The 19,636-nt window shown below is 42.6% G+C and overlaps 1 protein-coding gene across 1 annotated transcript in view; it reads right to left on the bottom strand.

The window, feature by feature from the left end:
• Positions 1-18,750, bottom strand: part of cfap57 (cilia and flagella associated protein 57) — a 26,551-nt gene extending 7,801 nt beyond the window's left edge. Inside the window, 16 exon segments of the mRNA XM_031280125.2 lie at positions 694-852; positions 989-1,162; positions 2,086-2,276; positions 2,964-3,057; positions 4,120-4,275; positions 5,482-5,643; positions 6,081-6,254; positions 8,605-8,817; positions 8,978-9,091; positions 9,851-10,016; positions 12,053-12,192; positions 13,340-13,492; positions 13,582-13,756; positions 15,267-15,526; positions 16,181-16,494; positions 18,352-18,750. Of these exon segments, the coding sequence (XP_031135985.1) occupies positions 694-852; positions 989-1,162; positions 2,086-2,276; positions 2,964-3,057; positions 4,120-4,275; positions 5,482-5,643; positions 6,081-6,254; positions 8,605-8,817; positions 8,978-9,091; positions 9,851-10,016; positions 12,053-12,192; positions 13,340-13,492; positions 13,582-13,756; positions 15,267-15,526; positions 16,181-16,494; positions 18,352-18,508 (2,802 nt within the window). The 5' untranslated portion in view covers positions 18,509-18,750.
• Positions 18,751-19,636: the final 886 nt, after the last annotated feature.

Raw genomic sequence — 19,636 nt, 5'->3', positions numbered from 1 at the left:
TTTGTTGTTCGCTTCGCGCTACTAGAGAGAGAAGTAGAAGGAAGGTTCTACGCAGGCGCGCGGACTTGGTGGATCACATTTCACACACTTTTGCGTCACCATATGCACGCAGATTTTCCCCCCCATAACGCTCGTCTAAATAAAAAGTGAGAACACAACGGTACTTTTGCGTTTTCTCTTCAGATCGTTTCCGTCTAAACATAGCCTGAGAGCTAGTCACTTTTCAATAAGGTTAAGGAGGACCTAATATTTCATGTATGTTGAACCACTGTCTCACAATACTGACCATACAGACGCTGCTTTTTATCTCCCCACTGACGGCTGTCATGTAAGTCTAAATTAAATCATATAATAACGTATTCAGAGAGCTTCTCTCGGACCAAAACTTTCATCAACTGCAGGTCCATGGTCTAACTCTTTCAGGATCTTACGATCTTACTTTTGTTCTTATTTTCTACTCTATACACTCAGTCGTCCAGTCGTGTATTTGTGTTTGTTTCAAACTAAAATGTAACTACAGAGATTAGATAAGTAAATGTCCCGTGTTTGTTTTTTTTTGCAATAACAACACAATGTTGAAGTATTCAACCAGCTTCAAGATTAATCATGACCTACAACATTTTGTTTTAGAGCAAAAACATTGAACAAATGGGAAAATGGCAAGGATATAGGGCTATAACAAAAAATGCATGCCTTGTCCTGGTTGGTCTTTTCGTGTCCTGAGATCTGCCGCTTCAGGTCCTCGATGTCGCTCTCCAGGGAGCGGATCAACCCCAGCAGCCTCTGGCGCTCCTGCTTCAGCTTGTTTATATCCGTGCATCGGTCATCGATCTGTCTCTGCAGACTGTAGAACTGGGATCACACAAATCACCCACCAACAAGGAGGAAGAGACAAGATTACACGAGAGACAGAGAGGGAGGAAGAAACAGAAAGAAATGTTTTTCCTGCAGATGAGAAGAAGAAGCAGACGACAGGAGCTGTGCTCACCTTTTGTGTCATGAGACCAGTTTCTCCTTTCAGGTTGGTGTTGATCTCTTTCTCAGTGTGCAATTTCTTCTCGTATTTGATTTGGATGTCATGGATCTTCCTCTCCTCATCCTCCTCGACTTGCTTTATGATCTCTTTAAACTCACGGATCTGCTGCTGTGCCTCCTCCTGACACTGCACAAAATACAAGAAGGACACAAGAACTTCACAGGTCCGGCGTCCCTTCTCTTCTTCATATCAGTCCCTCCAGAAAAACGCGATTATGCGATCGTATAACTCAACGCATAATCAGCCAAAGTCCGCATATTTATGCGGGGGCCGCATTTTTTCAAATACGCCGCACTTTTGCCGCATAAATTGCAGATTTCTGCGCAAAATATGCGGGGCTTGCATGATTTCATAATCCCTGCATTTTCGTTGCAAAAAAGTCACACATATCTTAGCAGAAAATTGAAAAATGTTCAGTCTTCATTTCTTCAAAAACAGTTTTTGCAAGTTCCCGCAATTTCATCGCATAAAATTGCATAAATATTCCGCATATTCCATTGCATTTTTTAAGAAAACGTGCCGCATAATCAAGGATTTTTGCCCGCAACAATCACAAAAAAACTCTGCATTTTTCTGGAAGGACTGTCATATGACACTATCTAAGAGTGATTCATTCAATAAATTATAATTTTTTGTCTTAAATCCACCAGCCATTTTCATATTATACCAACATTTGCAGCATCCTGAGCTGAGTTTGGTTACTAGGAAAACTCAGCCCAGAGTAATTTTATTCTCCCCAAAACAAGTTTCCTTTTTATTTTTAAAGAACTATACCAAAATAAATCGCAACTTTTTTTGCAACTACATTGCAACAAACATACAAAAGACATCGCAACTTTTATCGCAATTTTTTACAAAAGCTCCCGCAAAGTCAGGCATTTTGGGCTGCAACAATCTCAAAAAAAGGCTGAGAAATCCTGGAGGGACTGGGGTGGGGAAATGTTGGGTCTTTGTAAATTATAGAGTGTGGTCTAGACCTACTCCATCTGTAAAGTGTCCTGAGATAACTCCTGTTGTGATTTGAATTGAATTCTCTCCTCCTGACTAACCTGAACCAGGAGCTGAGTCTTCTCCTGCAGCTTGGCCTCGTAGAGCTGCGTCAGCTCCTGCAGGGACTGGACTTTGCGCTCCTCTGCATCCTTCAGCTGCTTCTCATAGTCTTCCTGCATTCTTTGATTTTTTTGCTGAAGGTCCTGGTACCTCTCATGCTCCACAATCAGCTTCTGGCTGTAGGATACCTCTGTGTGTGATTGATTGATTCGTTAATAAATAGACAAACAGATTGCTTGATCCTTTTTAGGCTACATCTACACTACTGCGTTTTCATTTTTGAGAGGCAACTTGAGACAAAAACGATCTCTGTCCAAACAAGAGTTTTAGCTCCAGAAGCAGAACTAATCTCTGTCCATATTAACACGTCTGACAACGCACATCACATGACCATTCACTGGGCATGTGTGCGTGCCGGTGTAAACCGGAAGCTGATTGTCTGACGTTACTCTGTGGTTGAAAATCATGGATGTATGAGGTGAAAATACTTCAGATAAAGAACAACAATGGAGAAAAGTAAGAGCAGGGATTTCTTTGCTTGGACCGACGACGAGGTGGAACTGTTACTGAAAGGTCTGTAAGACTACCTAACCGATAAGACTGACTGACGGCGTCTTTTCCAAATGTTTCCGTTTGTGCCCGTCCAGACTACAAAGCAACCCTGGAGATTTCAAACCAAAACGGGGGCTGCAGTGTTTCCAAATGTCTCTGTTTTAGCGGCTCGGAAACGCCGGAGTACTATGGACGCGAGGCGTAAACGTAGCAAAAGATTTTTAAACTAAAACATTACCAAAACCTTAGGCTACATCTACACAACTACAAAACAAGGTTACAATGTCCCTGGATTGTGCTGACACGGATCCAGTCCTCTTCTCACCTAAATCCTTCATCTCTTTGGAGTTTTTTACAGTGAGCTCTGCAGAACTCTTCTGGTGCTCACGTTCCTGCTTTTCCATCTCTGTCTTCATGATCTGTAGGTACAGAGCATGTTATAAATAGAGAACGGGGGCCATACGTCATACAATCCATTCAAAAGATAAAGCGACCTCTGTGCTGACTCAATAGAGGCATGCAAACAGTTTTTCTACATTATTTTCTTAATTCTTTATGAACGTACCACTAAAATCAGGGTTTCTACAGGTTCACCAAGACGTTTTAAGACCTGTTTAAAGGTCCTATGACATGCTGCTTTTTGGATGCTTTTATATAGACCTTAGTGGTCCCCTAATACTGTATCTGAAGTCTCTTTATATAGGCCTTAGCGGTCCCCTAATACTGTATCTGAAGTCTCTTTATATAGACCTTAGTGGTCCCCTAATACTGTATCTGAAGTCTCTTTATATAGACCTTAGTGGTCCCCTAATACTGTATCTGAAGTCTCTTTCCTGAAATTCAGCCTTGGTGCAGAATTACAGCCACTAGAGTCAGTCCCACAATGAGCTTTCCTTAGGATGTGCCATTTCTGTGTCTGTAGCTTTAAATGCTATTGAGGAGGAGAGGGGGGGGGCAAGGTGGAGGGGTGTGGCCTTGACCAACGGCCACTTTGCTCGTTTGAAAGCCATGATGTCTCTCTCTCTCTCTCATGGGTGGGCCAAATTCTCTGGGCGGGCAAAGCAGAGAAAGGGGAGGTAACCTTTCCCCTTATGACGTCATAAAGGGAAGATTCCTGATTGGCCCATCTGAGCTTACATTTTCTCAAAGGCAGAGCAGGATACCCAGGGCTCGGTTTACACCTATCACCATTTCTAGCCACTGGGGGACCATAGGCATGCTGGGGGATCTCATATTAATGTTAAAAAAAACTCATAAAGTGAAATTTTCATACCATGGGACCTTTAAGGTAAAACATTTAGATTTTGAATTGTTAGACTTTTTAAGACCCTGCGTAAACCCTGTAGAAAGTAGTGGATTAATGTTAATATTCATAGTAATCACATACAGGCATTGTTGGTTTCTGATAAACATTTTGACCCTAAACTGTAGCGGTGCGGAGTATATTTGGAGTAGAGCTGTCTGGTAGGTGACCAGCAGACCTGTTGCGTTGTTTTCAGAGATTCTATTTGCTGGGTAAACTTGTCAGAAAGCTCCTTCATCTTCTCATTGTAGCTCATGTCCTTCAGGCGGAGCTGGTACTCGTTCTCCATCTGCAGCTCCTCCAGACGCATCTTTAGCTCCAGCATGTTCTGCGTCTGCAACACAAACACACACAGGGACATTGGACTGGATACTTGCTTTGAACGTCCCTATATGTTACTATGTAAAATGTTACTATGACTATAACAACCAAAAGGTTGTTTGCACGTGACGTTACATCCGTTCATCCCGGTGGAGCGAAGAGCAAATGGGGGTCAGGAAATAATCGTTTTAACGTTACATAACAACACACTGTCTCAAACGTGGATAGAGGCCAAAAGTTTGCGTTGTTTTTGGATGTTCAAACCGTTCAAAAGGAGAGACCACGTAGAGTTTCTACACAGAACCCAAAGTAATCGTTCAAAAGGAGGAAAAATGTAAAGAACATCATCTGAAAAACGGCAAAACATATGGCTTGCTAACCTTCGCCTGTGGTCAGGAGGAGTCAAAGGTAAAGTGACGTTATATGGCTATTTGGTTATGGGTATTTATGTCTATGGTTTAATGTAGATAACTACTTCCTTCATCTTTAACGCTAAAGTTACTGGTTCTTTGTTTTACAGTATATATTTACCAAACAAACAAGCACACATTTTAACCATTTATTTATGTCCACATGAAGAAAATGGTACAGGGACACAAATATTCCGGTTGCAGTACAATACGCAAACTCATGGACCAGTGGCATGCAGCAGGTCTTCACAATATCACATAATAAGCACAATACTCAGTTCTTAAGGGTATAAGTAGCAACATCTCCTCCATATGTGGCGGCTGCCAATAATAGCAGATATGGCACAGTACTTTGCAAGCTGTTTAGCCTCTTTTTGGCCATCCCAAGTTGTTGCGGCCCTTTTACTACCAACCTGTGTGTGTGTCCTAGGCTACCAAATATGAAAATGAGTAGTCTGCACCTATAGCCCAGCTCTGAGATGGTGTTTAGGAGTGGTTGGTATTTAACTACCTTGGTGTAGAAAGCCTCCTCCATGCTGGAATCAAAGATGCAGCCTACCTCCAAAATGCGCACCTCATAATAACACACACACACACACACACACATAGTATCTTTGTGGGGACCCGTCATTGACATAATGCATTCCCTAATTCTAACCCTAATCCTAAAACCAAGTCTTAACCCTCGACAGCCCTTTAAACTTGTGGGGTCCAGCATTTTGGCCCCACAAAGCTGTCCAGACCCCACAAGTATACTGGACTCCCGGTTTTTGGACCCCACGAATATAGTTAAACAAGAACACACACACCTTCTCCTCCAGGTCTGACTTGGTGACAAGGATCTCTTCGGTGTGGATGATCTGCCTGCTGCTCTTCAGTTCTCGGCCATCCTTATCGATGACCTTCCACATCAACAGGCAGCCATCTTCAGACACTGTGAACAGGAACTGATCGTCAAACGTGATCACCATCTGAGGACACACAAAGTTAGCCAGTTAGTCAGACTTTATTTTTCAGCTATACAAATGAGAGATCATTTCTCAATCTCAAAATGTTCAAATCACATTCGAAGGTGATGGATTGGTTTAGTGTGTGCACAGTGTGCATCAACAGTTTAGACTAGAGATCTTCAACAGAGGGTATGGGACCCTTTGGGGGTCCTCCGAGTTACTGCAGGGGGGCCACCTGCCACCACTTAATTTTAAAAGGTCTTAACATGAATCCAACATATTATTAGCAAACATAAATCAGCCTCTTTGTGAAAAAACATTGACAATAGGCTCACTGGACTATAGGTAATGTAGTCATTCACTGTGCCACATGTATGTTTAACATTAAAACATGATTTATAAAACCATGCCAACAATTATTATTTGAATAGCTTAGCTTCTATGCTCTAAAAACCAACCTTGGTGATGGGGCCACAGTGAGCCTGGTACATGATCCATTCCTTCTGGAGAGGCAACGGGTATTTAATGGCTCGGATGGTTCCACTGGACGTCCCGGTGAAGACAACCCTACCAGAGTGAGATACTGCCACAGCAGTGTGTGCTACCTCATCACCAGGAACCTCCCTCAGGACCTGTGGAACCAATACAATACTCAATTGGAGGACAACAATAATGAATTCTTCTACTTTTTCTTTTGACAAATGGTAAACATATTTAATATTTTCTGCAGAGGAATATGCAAGAAGAAGGTTATAGCCTTTATAATACAGTAAATCCCTTGCTTCTTTCGGCTTAAGAGAGCTGACACACCAAGCCGATTATCGGCCGTCGGACAGTCTGGCGAGGTCGGTGACTTGAGTCTGTTCGGTGTGTTCCGTGCCGGCGTCCGTTGGAGGGGCTGTCGGCCTTCATTTTGGCCAACCTGACATGCTCAGTCGGAGACAGGGCAGTCGGGACTCACCCGGAAATGGCGAGCGGATGAGCCTCTCAAAATCTGACGAAAATCTTTTAAACTGACCTTTGTCGATCTGAAATGAAGACAGATTCAGCAACTGCACGGCCTATTTTATACGTACACGTTTCGGTGAACTATTTTAGTCCAATATGAGATCGTATTCTGAACGAGCCGCCATGACAGTCTGGCTGTGAATTTCCGGAGAAAAAAGAACCACGTGACGCGTTCGTCCAATCAGCTGCCGGTTTTCATTTTCTGGGAAACAATCATAGACTATTAATGGAAACAATACAGAGCAGCGCCGCCTGCTGCTATGGAGACGTATTACGTTTCGCGCACGCGCAGAGCGTACGCTCAAGTGTCGCCTCAGTGTGTTTTGAGGCATTTTTTGGACCTCGGGGACCCGACTGATCAGTCCGACTGGCTTTACTGCCGACGGTCGGCCGTCTGGTTGGTGTGTAAGCACCTTAAGAGCAATGGATACATTTCCACAGGTGTGTTCCCAGTCTGGGCTGGTCCTTTTCTGGAAGTTTTTTTCGACATACAATGCTATGACTTTTTTTCAATATGCTGCACTAAGATTTTTTTTTAACATTCTATACTATTTTTTTTCACCATACTTTACCATGACTTTTTTATGACTTTTTTTCGACATACTATACTATGACTTTTTATCACTTTTTTCTAAATACTATACTATGACATTTTTAATCACTTTTTTGACATGCTATGAGTTTTTCGACATACTATACTATAACTTTTAAACCACTTTCTTTGACATACTACACTATGACTTTTTAAAGGTCCCATGGCATGAACATTTCGCTTTATGAGTTTTTTTTAACATTAATATGAGTTCCCCCAGCCTGCCTATGGTCCCCCAGTGGCTAGAAATGGTGATAGGTGTAAACCGAGCCCTGGGTATCCTGCTCTGCCTTTGAGAAAATGAAAGCTCAGATGGGCCAATCAGGAATCTTCCCTTTATGATGTCATAAGGGGAAAGGTTACCTCCCCTTTCTCTGCTTTGCCCGCCCAGAGAATTTGGCCCACCCATGAGAGAGAGAGAGACATCATGGCTAGCATACGAGCGAAGCATGGCAGTTGGTCAAGGCCACACCCCCATCCTCCACCTTGCCCCCGCCCCCCCCCCCGCCTATATAAAGAGACTTCAGATACAGTATTAGGGGACCACTAAGGCCTATATAAAAGAGACTTCAGATACAGTATTAGGGGACCACTAAGGTCTATATAAAAGAGACTTCAGATACAGTATTAGGGGACCACTAAGGTCTATATAAAAGAGACTTCAGATACAGTATTAGGGGACCACTAAGGTCTATATAAAAACATCCAAAAAGCAGCATGTCATAGGACCTTTAACCACTTTATTTGACATACTATACTATGACTTTTTTGCTACTTCTGCTACTTGGGCGGAGTGATTTGCTAGCAGCACCTGAGAAGCCCCGTGGTGAGGAGCAGAGAGTTCGCCTTGAGTTCGCTCAGAGTTGGAGTAATATCACTCCACCCAAGTAGCAGTGCTTGGCCTTCTGAGAATATAGTTCCCAGTATGTATACGGTTAGAAGATGGCTGTGTCTCATGTGACCTTGTTATTTGTACACGCTGTGACTCTACAAATCACAACATGTAAATAGGAACATGTTGGTGTTATTTTGTCACTTATTGGGAGCAGTAGGCTAGTTGGAGCCGGTTACCTCCAGGATCTGTGCTAAGCTAGGCTAGATGGAGCAGGTTACCTCCAGGATCTGTGCTAACCTAGGCTAGCGGTGGCTGTGTCAGACAGAATTACGACACGCACGGAGATGAGAAGGGTATGTATGGACTTATCTAACTCTGGGGGATACGCTGAATAAGCTAAAGTCCCAATAAGTCGGCGTGTTCCTTTAAAGAAATGCCAATAAACCAGAGCACGTTTTTCTTCCATCCCAGAATGCTGTGTGGACTAGGAAGACCCTCCTTCGCAGCGCTGTGGAAGAAGGTCTGGCAATGCCTGGCTATTACTGACCTGACAATCTTGGATCTCCTTCAGTGTGAGGTCTGTTCCCACAGCCAGGATGGTCTTGCAGTCTGAAGAGAATGCAACATCTGTGTAGCTACAGGACTTGAGGACACTCTCAGATTCACGTTTGCCAGTCTGCGTGTTCCACTCGTACACCGCGCCATCCATCCCGCATGACACAAGCCGGCTGTCGTCCAGGCTCCATTCAATGCCTCGTACCTGCACAAAAAGTTTGTACTGAACTATAGCCTTTTGGAGAGGCATGGTTAAAGCTGACTTTTGGGCTGACTTTGGACACTGCCCTGTGTGTGGTGGAATTTCCAGAAACACCTTGCTGTTATTTCACATGCTGTATGAAACACTCTCGTGCCTGACTCACCTTTCCATTGTGGCCCTTCAGATTGAGGATGTTCTCAAAATAGGTGACGGAGTAGATGTGGATGACATTTCCATTGACAGCTGCAAACATGTGGCCACCGTGGCTAAAAGCACACTAAGGTGTGGAGAGAGAAAGTGAAAAAAAATAGTTAGAGCTCAAAAGTGCATTAAGTCATCAATCAACACACATGCAAAAAGCCATTCCCACTCCCTATTGCACGTTATGCCAACCTGAACAAACTGGAACTTTCCTGCATATGGTCTGGGAGTGTGAACAGGTGCATGAGTTCGGGCATAAAACAACATCAATACTATCTGATGTGATAGGAAATCTAATTCTTACTGACCTGATTGTTTTGTTACTTAATGATTACTCTAAATTACACCTGCTCGAGAGACAGAGGAAGATTTGGCTAGCCGGCTCAACTGCAACCAAGAAAATGATAGCTCAACGCTGGCTCCCCCCCCCACTCGCTTTGTATAAAACAGTGGTTGCCGTATTTTCTAGACATAGTTATGCTTGAGCTCTCTACAGCAAGGATTAACAAAGCCAAGTCATCGACTATAGACCTATGGAAAAGCGCAGCAGCACAAGTATCAGTCCTAATGACCTCAGCGCCACAAGAACTAGAGGAGAGAGACTGGGCAAGGTGTGATTTCTGTTTGTTTTTTGTTTTGTTTTCCTCGAGACCGCAGAGGGTGGGGGGTGGGAGAGGGTTTTTGTTCTTGTTCATTTTGTGTTTCTCTGTTCTGTGCACCAGCCAATATTACCTGGCACATATTGTGGAATTTGTTCTTTATGTCTGAATGATGAATGGTGCTCATAAAAAATGTATCTAAAAAAAAAATCAACACACATGCAAATATAACCCACCTCCCTGCAGCCGCGCACAGTGAACTCCTTGAAGGTGCGGATGTCGTCGATAAGCAGGTTCATCAGCCTGAGTTTGTCTGAAAAGCCCACCAGGATGAAGAGGCCAGTGGGGTGCAGAGCCACGCTGTACGCCTCCTCCTGGAACTCCTTGTACAGCTCCAACACTCTGGTAACAATTTACAGAGAGAGACACTGATAGACACAGTAGCAAGTCCTTAGCATGCCATACTTAGGCCCTGTGATTACTGCCATTTTGGTTCTGTATAGATACAAACTACTGAACACAGGGCTTGATAAGTCACTTTCCTACATTTTTAATACCAGCAGAGCTTGATTTTTGGGGCCTCTACAAGCAGGACCGCACCTGGCCCCTTCCAAGTCAGTACTGTAAAATGATTCCTTCTTTTCCTCCTTCAGGGATGCCCCTGTGCTTAGTTTGATCATTTCCACGATAATCGCTGGAACATCCGGCACTGCGATGTGTGTTGTCGTTGTCTAACTCTGTTCTCTTTGGGAAACAACAACTAATTTTGAGCTAGCAAGCTACACGATGAAAATGGCAAGTTTTGAAGAACTTTTGGATCGCGCAACAAGGCAGGTCTGCTTGGTTCTTTCGGGGAATGATTGTAAAGATTTACAAAGAATATGTTTACGGCATTTGCTCTTACCAGATACACTGGTAAGAGCAAATGACATAAAACAATGTATCCAGCTAATTTAATAGCTCACATTACTGTATTGTGTAACTTCAGTTAACATTGTACGTGGCGTTTTCTTTTGCAGGGTACAAATGTTACACCAAAACAAGTTCCTTCCCGTCGCTGCGTCTGGAGCTTAGCACCGCCCAGGACGATTGTGATTGGTTCAAAGAAATGCAAACAACCCAGAGCGTTTTTTTTTCTCCTATCCCAGAATGTATCTGTGGTGTAGCCAGACCTATCTCCACAGCGCTACACAGAAAAGCATCTTATTTATGTGTATGACTCAAACAAATGATGCTTAAGACTATGGAGAAATTAGGTAAATACTAGGGCTGTCAGCATTAACGCCTTAATCGTTTGTTTATATTTACCTAATTTTCTACCTGCGAGCTCATTAACGTGACTCAGGTTGATGCTACCCACTAGCATGCTACCCACTCAGGCAAAGCACTATTTTGGAGAGTGCTAGTTGCCGACCTGTTGATGAAACCAAATCCAAAAAAATTACTACCGCTCTTGCAAAACGGGTGGCAACTAACTGCAGACCTGTCAGCATCGTAGAGGACTCGGGTCTTAAAGACGTACTACGGTTGGCATGTTCTGACCTGTCTCTTTGCTGTCGAGGGGGACAGTAGTTTTCACGGATACACAGCCTGTATGACACGGAGAAAGCAGCCACACTGGAACTGCTGCAAAGTGCTGCAAACGCTGTCTCATTAACCGGTGATCACTGGACGTCAGTGAGTAATCAACATTATTTAGGAGTTACTAAACACTATATTGACTCTGGTAAGGATAGGAATTTTTTGTTTTTTAGTTAGGTACTTGGAGGAATTGTGCAATAATGACAGATTTTCTTTTGTTTACAGTAAATAATCCATCCATCCATCATCCATCTTCTTCCGCTTATCCGGTAACGGGTCGCGGGGCTAGCAGCTCCAGCAGGGGACCCCAAACTTCCCTTTCCCGAGCCACATTAACCAGCTCCGACTGGGGGATCCCGAGGCGTTCCCAGGCCAGGTTAGAGATATAATCCCTCCACCTAGTCCTGGGTCTTCCCCGAGGCCTCCTCCCAGCTGGACGTGCCTGAAACACCTCCCTTGGGAGGCGCCCAGGGGGCATCCTTACCAGATGCCCGAACCACCTCAACTGGCCTCAACTGGCAACAGTAAATAAATAATAACAAATACAAATCTTAAAATTAAGTTCATAAAGTAACATTCTTTGCATTAATTTGATTCCCAATCAAGATAAATTGGTAAGAATTGCTTTCCATTCTATATATAATATAATAATATATAATATGTACTTAAAAACAGTTATGAAATGCAAAATAATAGCATTTTAATCATGTGATAAAACATGCAATTAATCGCGATTAACTATAGAAATTCAGCAATTAATCGTGATTAAAAAAAATGAATCGTTTGACAGCCCTAGTAAATACATCACTGGACATAAACAAAACAGCAACGGACTTGGGTGTGATTTTGTCTCTTACTTTGTGTCATAGTTCCAGATGCGGACAGAGTGGTCCAGAGAGCTGGTGGCTACCAGGGGCTTTCGGATGCACACGGACAAACCAGTGATGGACTTAGAGTGGAAGGGCTGCAATAGGAACTCAAAATGGATGTGTTCCTCCTGATGGATAAAGTTACAAACAAAGGTTGATAGGGTCAACCTAAGGATCTAAAGCCAAGGGTAAGGTAAGGTTTGGTGTGTAAAACATGAGGGAAAGGAGGAAGGTGGAGGAAGACAAGGGGAAGAAGAATGGTGCAAGGGAGCAATGGAAGGAGGAGAAGGAACAAACTGGCATAAAAGAAAGACTTAAAGGTGGAGTCTGTGTTCACACTCAGCGAATATCTCCTCACAGTTCACTGGATGTCCGTTCTGTGTGTGCTGAAAAAACGTTATGGTGTTCATACACAGCACTGGCTCTGTAAATGCGACACAAACAGATTTTCCCCATGAATTTATAAAAAGAAACACAGTGGGAACGAGAGGGAAGTAAATCTGGCACATGCGGCACATGCTGGCACATGACACCCTTCCGTATTTTGCTAGAGTGCTCCACATCTGTTACCTTGCACGGCAGCGGGATTCTCGCGATATCACAAGATCACAAGAGAATCGCAGGATCACTTATCACACTAAAAATCCATCTTTTCAGGCTTCAGTAATGCGTTTGTGTCCGAACAGAAGCAGACCGCACCAGTCAGCGTCCAGTAAGGGAGTTACTGGCAGCTACGAGCGTGGTTTAGGTGTCTGTGACGGCCGTAACTGTTTGTTCAAAACAACAATGGCGGACGCGATTAGCCTCTTTCCGACCAAGTAGTCACAGGAAAGTAGTTATTGGAACAGTCCACTTCCTCACAGTTTTACTAACTACTCTCACCCAAAACCGGTTTTGCCATTTGCATTCACACTGGCCAAGTGGCCATAGGAACTGAACTTTTGTTATTATAACACAGCCATTTAACCACCACTATGCGGAAAAGACCCTGCCCTGAAGTAGGAGCTGAAAGAGTTACAGCTCAGAGGAACTTAATAATCCCCAAATTGGTCCAGTCTCCATGTTCTAGGAACTGCAAAAATCCCTCCGGTCGGAAAGTGGCTATAGACAAATGGTTGATCCAATCACCTGCCAGGTATTTTTTTCGAAAGTGCCTGCCCTTTCCCAAACAGTTTCCAATGACGGCTTCACAGATGGTTCTGTGTTAACAAACCATGGTGCTACTGTTGGTTTAAGCAGTGTCAGTGGTAGTGCTGCTGGTAGAGGTGACTGTACCTTGTTGATCTCCAAAGAGGATAGACTGAAGCTGTACAGCTGTCCTCTGTCTGTGCTGATGGCCAGAGTCTCCTCTGCTGGACTGATGCACATGGTGTCAATCTCCTGGCTTTCAGCCGGGGTCAGCTCATTGCTGTATGGGTCTGGTGGGATCTGACAGAAAGTAATACATACTGTATATATGCTCACTCTGAAACATACACAGAGCCTACAGTACCACTGTTACCTGCATGAACATTTACCTGTATCTCCTTGCTTCTTCTATAACCGTCCTCCTCATTCTTTTCAAAAAGGCAGACGATGCCGGACCCCAAAGAGCATGCAAAGCCCTTGGAGTAGGACAGAATGGCTGTGATGCGAGGCACATTGGGACCTCCATCCACGTCAGTGTCTTTGATCTTCTTCATCTCCACTTGTCTGTGCAGTGAATTATTGAAAGATTCAGCAAAAACAAACAAATTAGTCAAGGGTGCAACAAAACCATTTTGATAAGTTGGCTTGATTGAAAGAACCAATGACCTAGCAGGGAGTCTACTGCATCACCATTACACCCACAATCACAGTAAAAATGCCGTTGACGGTTTTATTGCTAGTGAGATTAGCAAAACACGTTTACAAAATGAAAAAAATGTTCAGCTTGACAAAAAGCTTTGTCCAGAGCTTTCAGCTACATCTCACGATCTTCATCAGTGGATAAAAAAACGTCACTTTATCTTTATATACTTTTACGTAATGTGTTACGCTTTATTATGTCATATTTTTCCCTATATTTTAACTTGCATTATTTTATTTCTCTGATTTTTTTTACTTGTGATTTTCTGTTTTATACAAATGTGATAAGCATTGTTGTGCTGAGTGGAATCTCACCCCCATAATCATCAGAAATCTAAACACATATAGTACATTCAACATCCAGTTAAAGAAATGGCTCATTGATAATCAGAACTGTCAACATTACCATTAACTTCTTGACCTGCTCTCGCTGCCCCCTGCTAGCACTTGCCTTGTGTGTGTGCATGTGTTCATGACTTTTTCTGATTGTGGTCTGCTGTGCTCCTATTGTACATTTTAGCTTAATAGTTTTTTTACTAAATGTATTTTAAATGTTATATTGTTATGTAAATATGTAATTTTACTTTCTTTTAGGGTGACTTTTTTACCATCTGTCTAGGGACTGCAGATGAAAAATAGCCTTCTAATTCTGGCATATTGACAGAAATGTTTATTAATATGCACTGTCCCTGTTATAAAAAAAATAAAAAATAAAAAAAATTGTTGGAGGGAGCCAAGAGTTTCACTAACAAGGACTGCTTCTGTTGTTGTGGATCTGGTAATAAAAATCATGAAACTTGGATAAACGTGAGTCCAAGTTAAGAGTAATTAAATCACCACATTTGTTTGTTAGTAGGATCCACTCATTGTTGGTGTTTGGTAGGATTTGTTGAGAATATACACAATGTAATCTATCAATTACATACTTACAAATTTAGACTTAACTCTCTATCTTGCCTATCCTGCGTGTGACCTATGAGTCTATACGGCAGCATGGTGGCCCAATGGTTAGCACTGTGGCCTCACAGCAAGAAGTTTCTGGGTTTGAATCCAGGTCGTTCCGGGCCTTTCTGTGTGGAGTTTGCATGTTCTCTCCATGTTTGCATGGGTTTCCTCTGGGTGCTCCGGTTTCCCCCACCATCTAAAAACATGTACTAGGTTCTCCAGTCAGTGCCCTTGATCAAGGCACTGGCTCAGATCTGGAGCTGGTCCCCGGGCGCTGTAAATGGCTTCCCACTGCTCCCTTGAGGGATGGGTTTAATGCAGAGAATGTATTTCACTACATGTATGTGTATGTGACAATAAAGTACTTTTATAACCCAATCTGGTAAAAAAAACTACGTTAACACAGTATTAATGTGGTCCAACTTCTGACCTGTCAGGCTGCTCCTGCACAGCCTTAGCGGCCATGTTAATCTCTCTTCGCAGGTCTCCAGACTCAAACACCAGCAGCCTGCCTGTGTCCGTTCCAGCGATCACCCGCTCCTCCGTCATCCAGGTATGACACAGGAAGTTGATGGACTCCACTTTTGGGAAGCTGCTCTGTTTCAGGGCTCCCTCTGAGTAGCGGAACAGCTTGAACACACCGGTTCCACTCACACAGAGCTGCATGTTGTTGTAAGGGTTGAAGCTGACCTGATGGGACGTCAGGGGGGGTTGGGTATCACAGGGTACCTCACCATACGATACACACTAAATGGCTCACGATACGATAAACAATAAATGGCTAACGATACCGATCACATCACGATACACCAATTCTGCAATACTCGATATATTGCTACAATCCTATAATGATACATCACGATATCAGTCGAACTTTGAACACACAATGCCCGTGAAAAGATTAAGTGCAGGTTTTCTCTCTTTATTCACTGCCAAGTCCAAACTGTTAGAAAACAGCATAATTCTACAGCACGTTTTTCAGTCTGTACATTAAAATGACCCAACTATAGAGCAACTATGGGTCCAGACTTTGGACTTAAACGTGGCTGGGGCATCGGGTATTTTCCTCAAACTGCTGTATGCCTCCCATTGAAAACCTCTTCCTTTTCGGCTAGTTAACTTCTGTTTAAGTCTCCCTCATTCATGTGTTGAGCGCCACCTCGGGGAAATGGCAAAGCAGCGACCCTGGGAGCAGGGAAATCTATTTCGAGCGCCTTATTTTATTAATTAAAATATCAATATTTGGCCCCAGTGTATCGATTATTGTATCAATACATGCTCAGAGCACGCATGCCTGCACACACAAGAGCCGTGGCTGCATTTCTAACTGCATGGATGACTCACCTGGGTAACAGAATTGTTTGAGTTACCGGTCTTCACTGTTGCCAGGACTTTCTGTTTTTCCCAAAGCCAGAAGATCAGCTTCCACTCTGGGCCACCTGTTTGGCCTATCAGGTACTTGGAATCAGGGGAGAAAGCCATGCAAACAAACTCTTCAACAAGCATGTCTCCTGCAGTCAGAACTTTTCTCTTCCTGCCCTGCTCGTGCTGCAGGTCGAAGACTGTGATGGTGGCCTTCTCACCACACTCTGACACTGCCAGGTAACGCCGGTTGGCACTGATGGCCAGAGAACGCATGCCCTGGCTTTTCTCTGAGCCTGTAGAAACAACAGCAATCAATCAAACTTTATTTAAATAGCACTTTTTTTGGATATAAAACCTGAGATATGAAAGGGGAGAAAGACACGCAGGAAAACCGTCACAGGTCGGACTCAAACCTTGGACTTTCTGCGTCGAGGAACAAACCTCTGCACATGTGCACCCGCGCTACCAACTGAGCTAACCAGCCACTATATAAGCACTTTATATATATATATATATATGAATGCTTGCTCTTGGGGGAATTACTGGAATTGTTGGGTCTTTGTAAATTATAGAGTGTGGTCTAGACCTACTCTATCTGTAAAGTGTCTTGAGATAACTCTTGTTATGATTTGATACTATAAATAAAATTGAATTGAATTGAATATATATATATATATATATATATATATATATATATATATATATATATATATATATATATAGAAGCTCTAAATAGTGGCTAATAAGTACATAAACTGTAGATTGTTAAAAAAAAACATCCATAAAAAACAGATACATGAGTAAAATAAAACCAACTAATAAGATAAATTATAAAACCAACTAAAACAAACAGACTACATGTAAATAAATAAATAGACCATGAGTAGATATATAAAGAAAATGGGTTAATAAGTTGTTTAACAGAATAGAAGGCCTGGCTAAAAAGGTAGGTTTTAAGTTTGCCTTTAAAAATATCAACAGTCTCTAGCTGCGACCATGAGCAAGAATATCACAAATTGACAAACTAACATGAGGAAAAGTAAAGGAACTTCATAGGAGTAATAGCCTAGCCCAGTGGTTCTCAAAGGGGGGTACTGTCCCCCTAGGGGTACTTTGGAGGACTGCAGGGGGTACGTGAGATATTTAGCAAATTGTTTAATAGTAACAAGGCTGTTGTCCAGAACATTGTTCCTCTTTATGTAGACTTTTTTTTTCCTACCAAAAATGTGACATTTGTGTCGCCTTCTTTGGACCTATTCTTGCCTTCCTTCCTTCTACCAAATCATTTTTAATAAGGGTTATGGGCAACAACGACTCAACCTGTAAGAAATCGAAAGGGCATAAGTACTCGTTCATTCAACTTTCGACCTATAATCCATGTTGAACTTGCAAAAACTACAATCAAATCTGAGATTTCTCAACGACAATCAGGCGAAAGAGACAAATTTAGCCGTCTAGCTCCATAGAGTCCCATTCATTTTGCACTGGACCGCGATCACCCCCAGTGGAACTCTAGTGGAACTGCACCCAAATTCGGTACAATGGGGCTGAATAGGGACAGGAACGGCTTTCCGTAGACCGGCTTTGCTTCTACTGTCCTAGTTATGTCACTGTTTTTGAAGACTTTTTTTTCTACCAAAAAGGTCAGCGATTTGGCTTAAAGAAACAATTCAAAAGGGGTACATTAGTGAAGACAGTTTGAGAACCACTGGCCTAGTCTACCACATGATAAAACACAAACAGGAACTCACTAATTATTATATACGATATAGTCTAACACAGAGGTGCCCAAATTCTTTCATATGAAGGGCCAAGATGTATCTGGATGGAGGGCCACGGGCCAAAAATAAATGTCGATGTTGAAGAATACCGTAATTCTTGCCATTCTCCGTAGATAAAACGCATATGTAATTTAAATGGGAAGTTTACCAGCACTGTGCATTACATTGCCGTTAGCTAAACTCAAATTACGTACTTTTTAAGTGCACAAAATGTACGTTTCGTAGTCATTACTTTTAAAATAAGAGGCGAATAAGCATGAATATGTCAAATCCATGGCGGGCCAAAACAAAGAGAGCACGGGCCAAACTTGGCCCGCGGGCCCCAAATTGGGCGGCCTTGTTCTAACAATTAGCAGCCATTCAGCCTACCTGGTATGAACCTCTGACATCTCTGGACGGTGTTGAAGCACACGCAGCTGTTTCCGCAGGGGAAGACCACCGTCTGCTCGTCGAAGAAACACAAATTGTTGCTCACACCTGTCCGCAGACCGAAGATGAAATGAGACTGGGCAACAACACTGGTCATCCTGTTGTTGTTTACAGACGTTAAACTTATTTAAATCTATAAAGTCTCTCCACGCATAACGCCTACTTCCACCAATATAACCAACAGGTGTTCATTTAGTTTTGAAAGACAGAAAAGAGCACACGCGACTGAGTAAAACACACTGGGACAGGTAACAGTATGCTGGTGTGATTGGAGTCCCGTCGCTAAGCAACCCATGATATCCCGCGAGATCTCGTTTGAAGTTCTCTCTACTTCCGTTTCTTTTGCAATTTTGCAACAATTGTATCATGAATTACCTGGTAAACTGTTGTTTGCCAATGCATCCGTGGTTATTTGCTTTCTTTATTTAGGCAGTCCGCTTCTTTCGTAATGACCCTTGTTGTCTCGCGGGATTTCGGGGTTTGCCGAGCGACGCAACTCTACTAAATAGCACGAGCTCTGTCTAGTGAAGTAGCTGCTCAAGCACGTAGGCTAGGCTACTTATAAAGGTAGCCTACTCAGTCTACTTTAACCAACTATCATTATACATTATCATATTATACTGCTACTTTATACTTCTACATTATATTTCAGAGAGAAATATTGTACTTTTTTACTCCACTACATTCATTTGAAAACCATACTAGTTACTATAAGTGGCAATAGAGTCCAGTAGATTAGTGCTATTAGAAGTATAGAACTACATAATGTGACCAGCTGTTTTTGTATTTAAGCCAGTGGAAGGAGTGATACATGGAGGACAGCTGCACATCACTCATGTGGACATTCAAGATAAGATAATGTTCTAACATAAGATCAAGGTATAGCATATGTAGCCTAAATGGCCAATGAATAACATATGATCATATGTTGGTACTAAAACAGACAGCACATCTACAAATTCTGCTATAAAGTCAATCAAACTTACATTTAGAAGGTCTTTAAGTGACTTCAGAGTACAGTCTAGCAATTCAAAGCTTGAATTCATCATTTATTCCTTAGTAAATTAGAGTTTTTAATTTATTTTAATGTTTATTTGTATAGGGACAATAGTATGTAGCGTAAACCAATGCCACACACCACAGCATGTATAAGCTACAGTAATTTGCAATGACCGTGTCTGGATGGGCCTTTAATACACTCAACAACAAATGCATAAAAGACAAA

This window comes from Sander lucioperca, chromosome 6 (genome assembly GCF_008315115.2).
Source record: "Sander lucioperca isolate FBNREF2018 chromosome 6, SLUC_FBN_1.2, whole genome shotgun sequence".
NCBI classification, from domain to species: domain Eukaryota; kingdom Metazoa; phylum Chordata; class Actinopteri; order Perciformes; family Percidae; genus Sander; species Sander lucioperca.
This window is presented reverse-complemented; position numbering and strand designations above follow the sequence as displayed.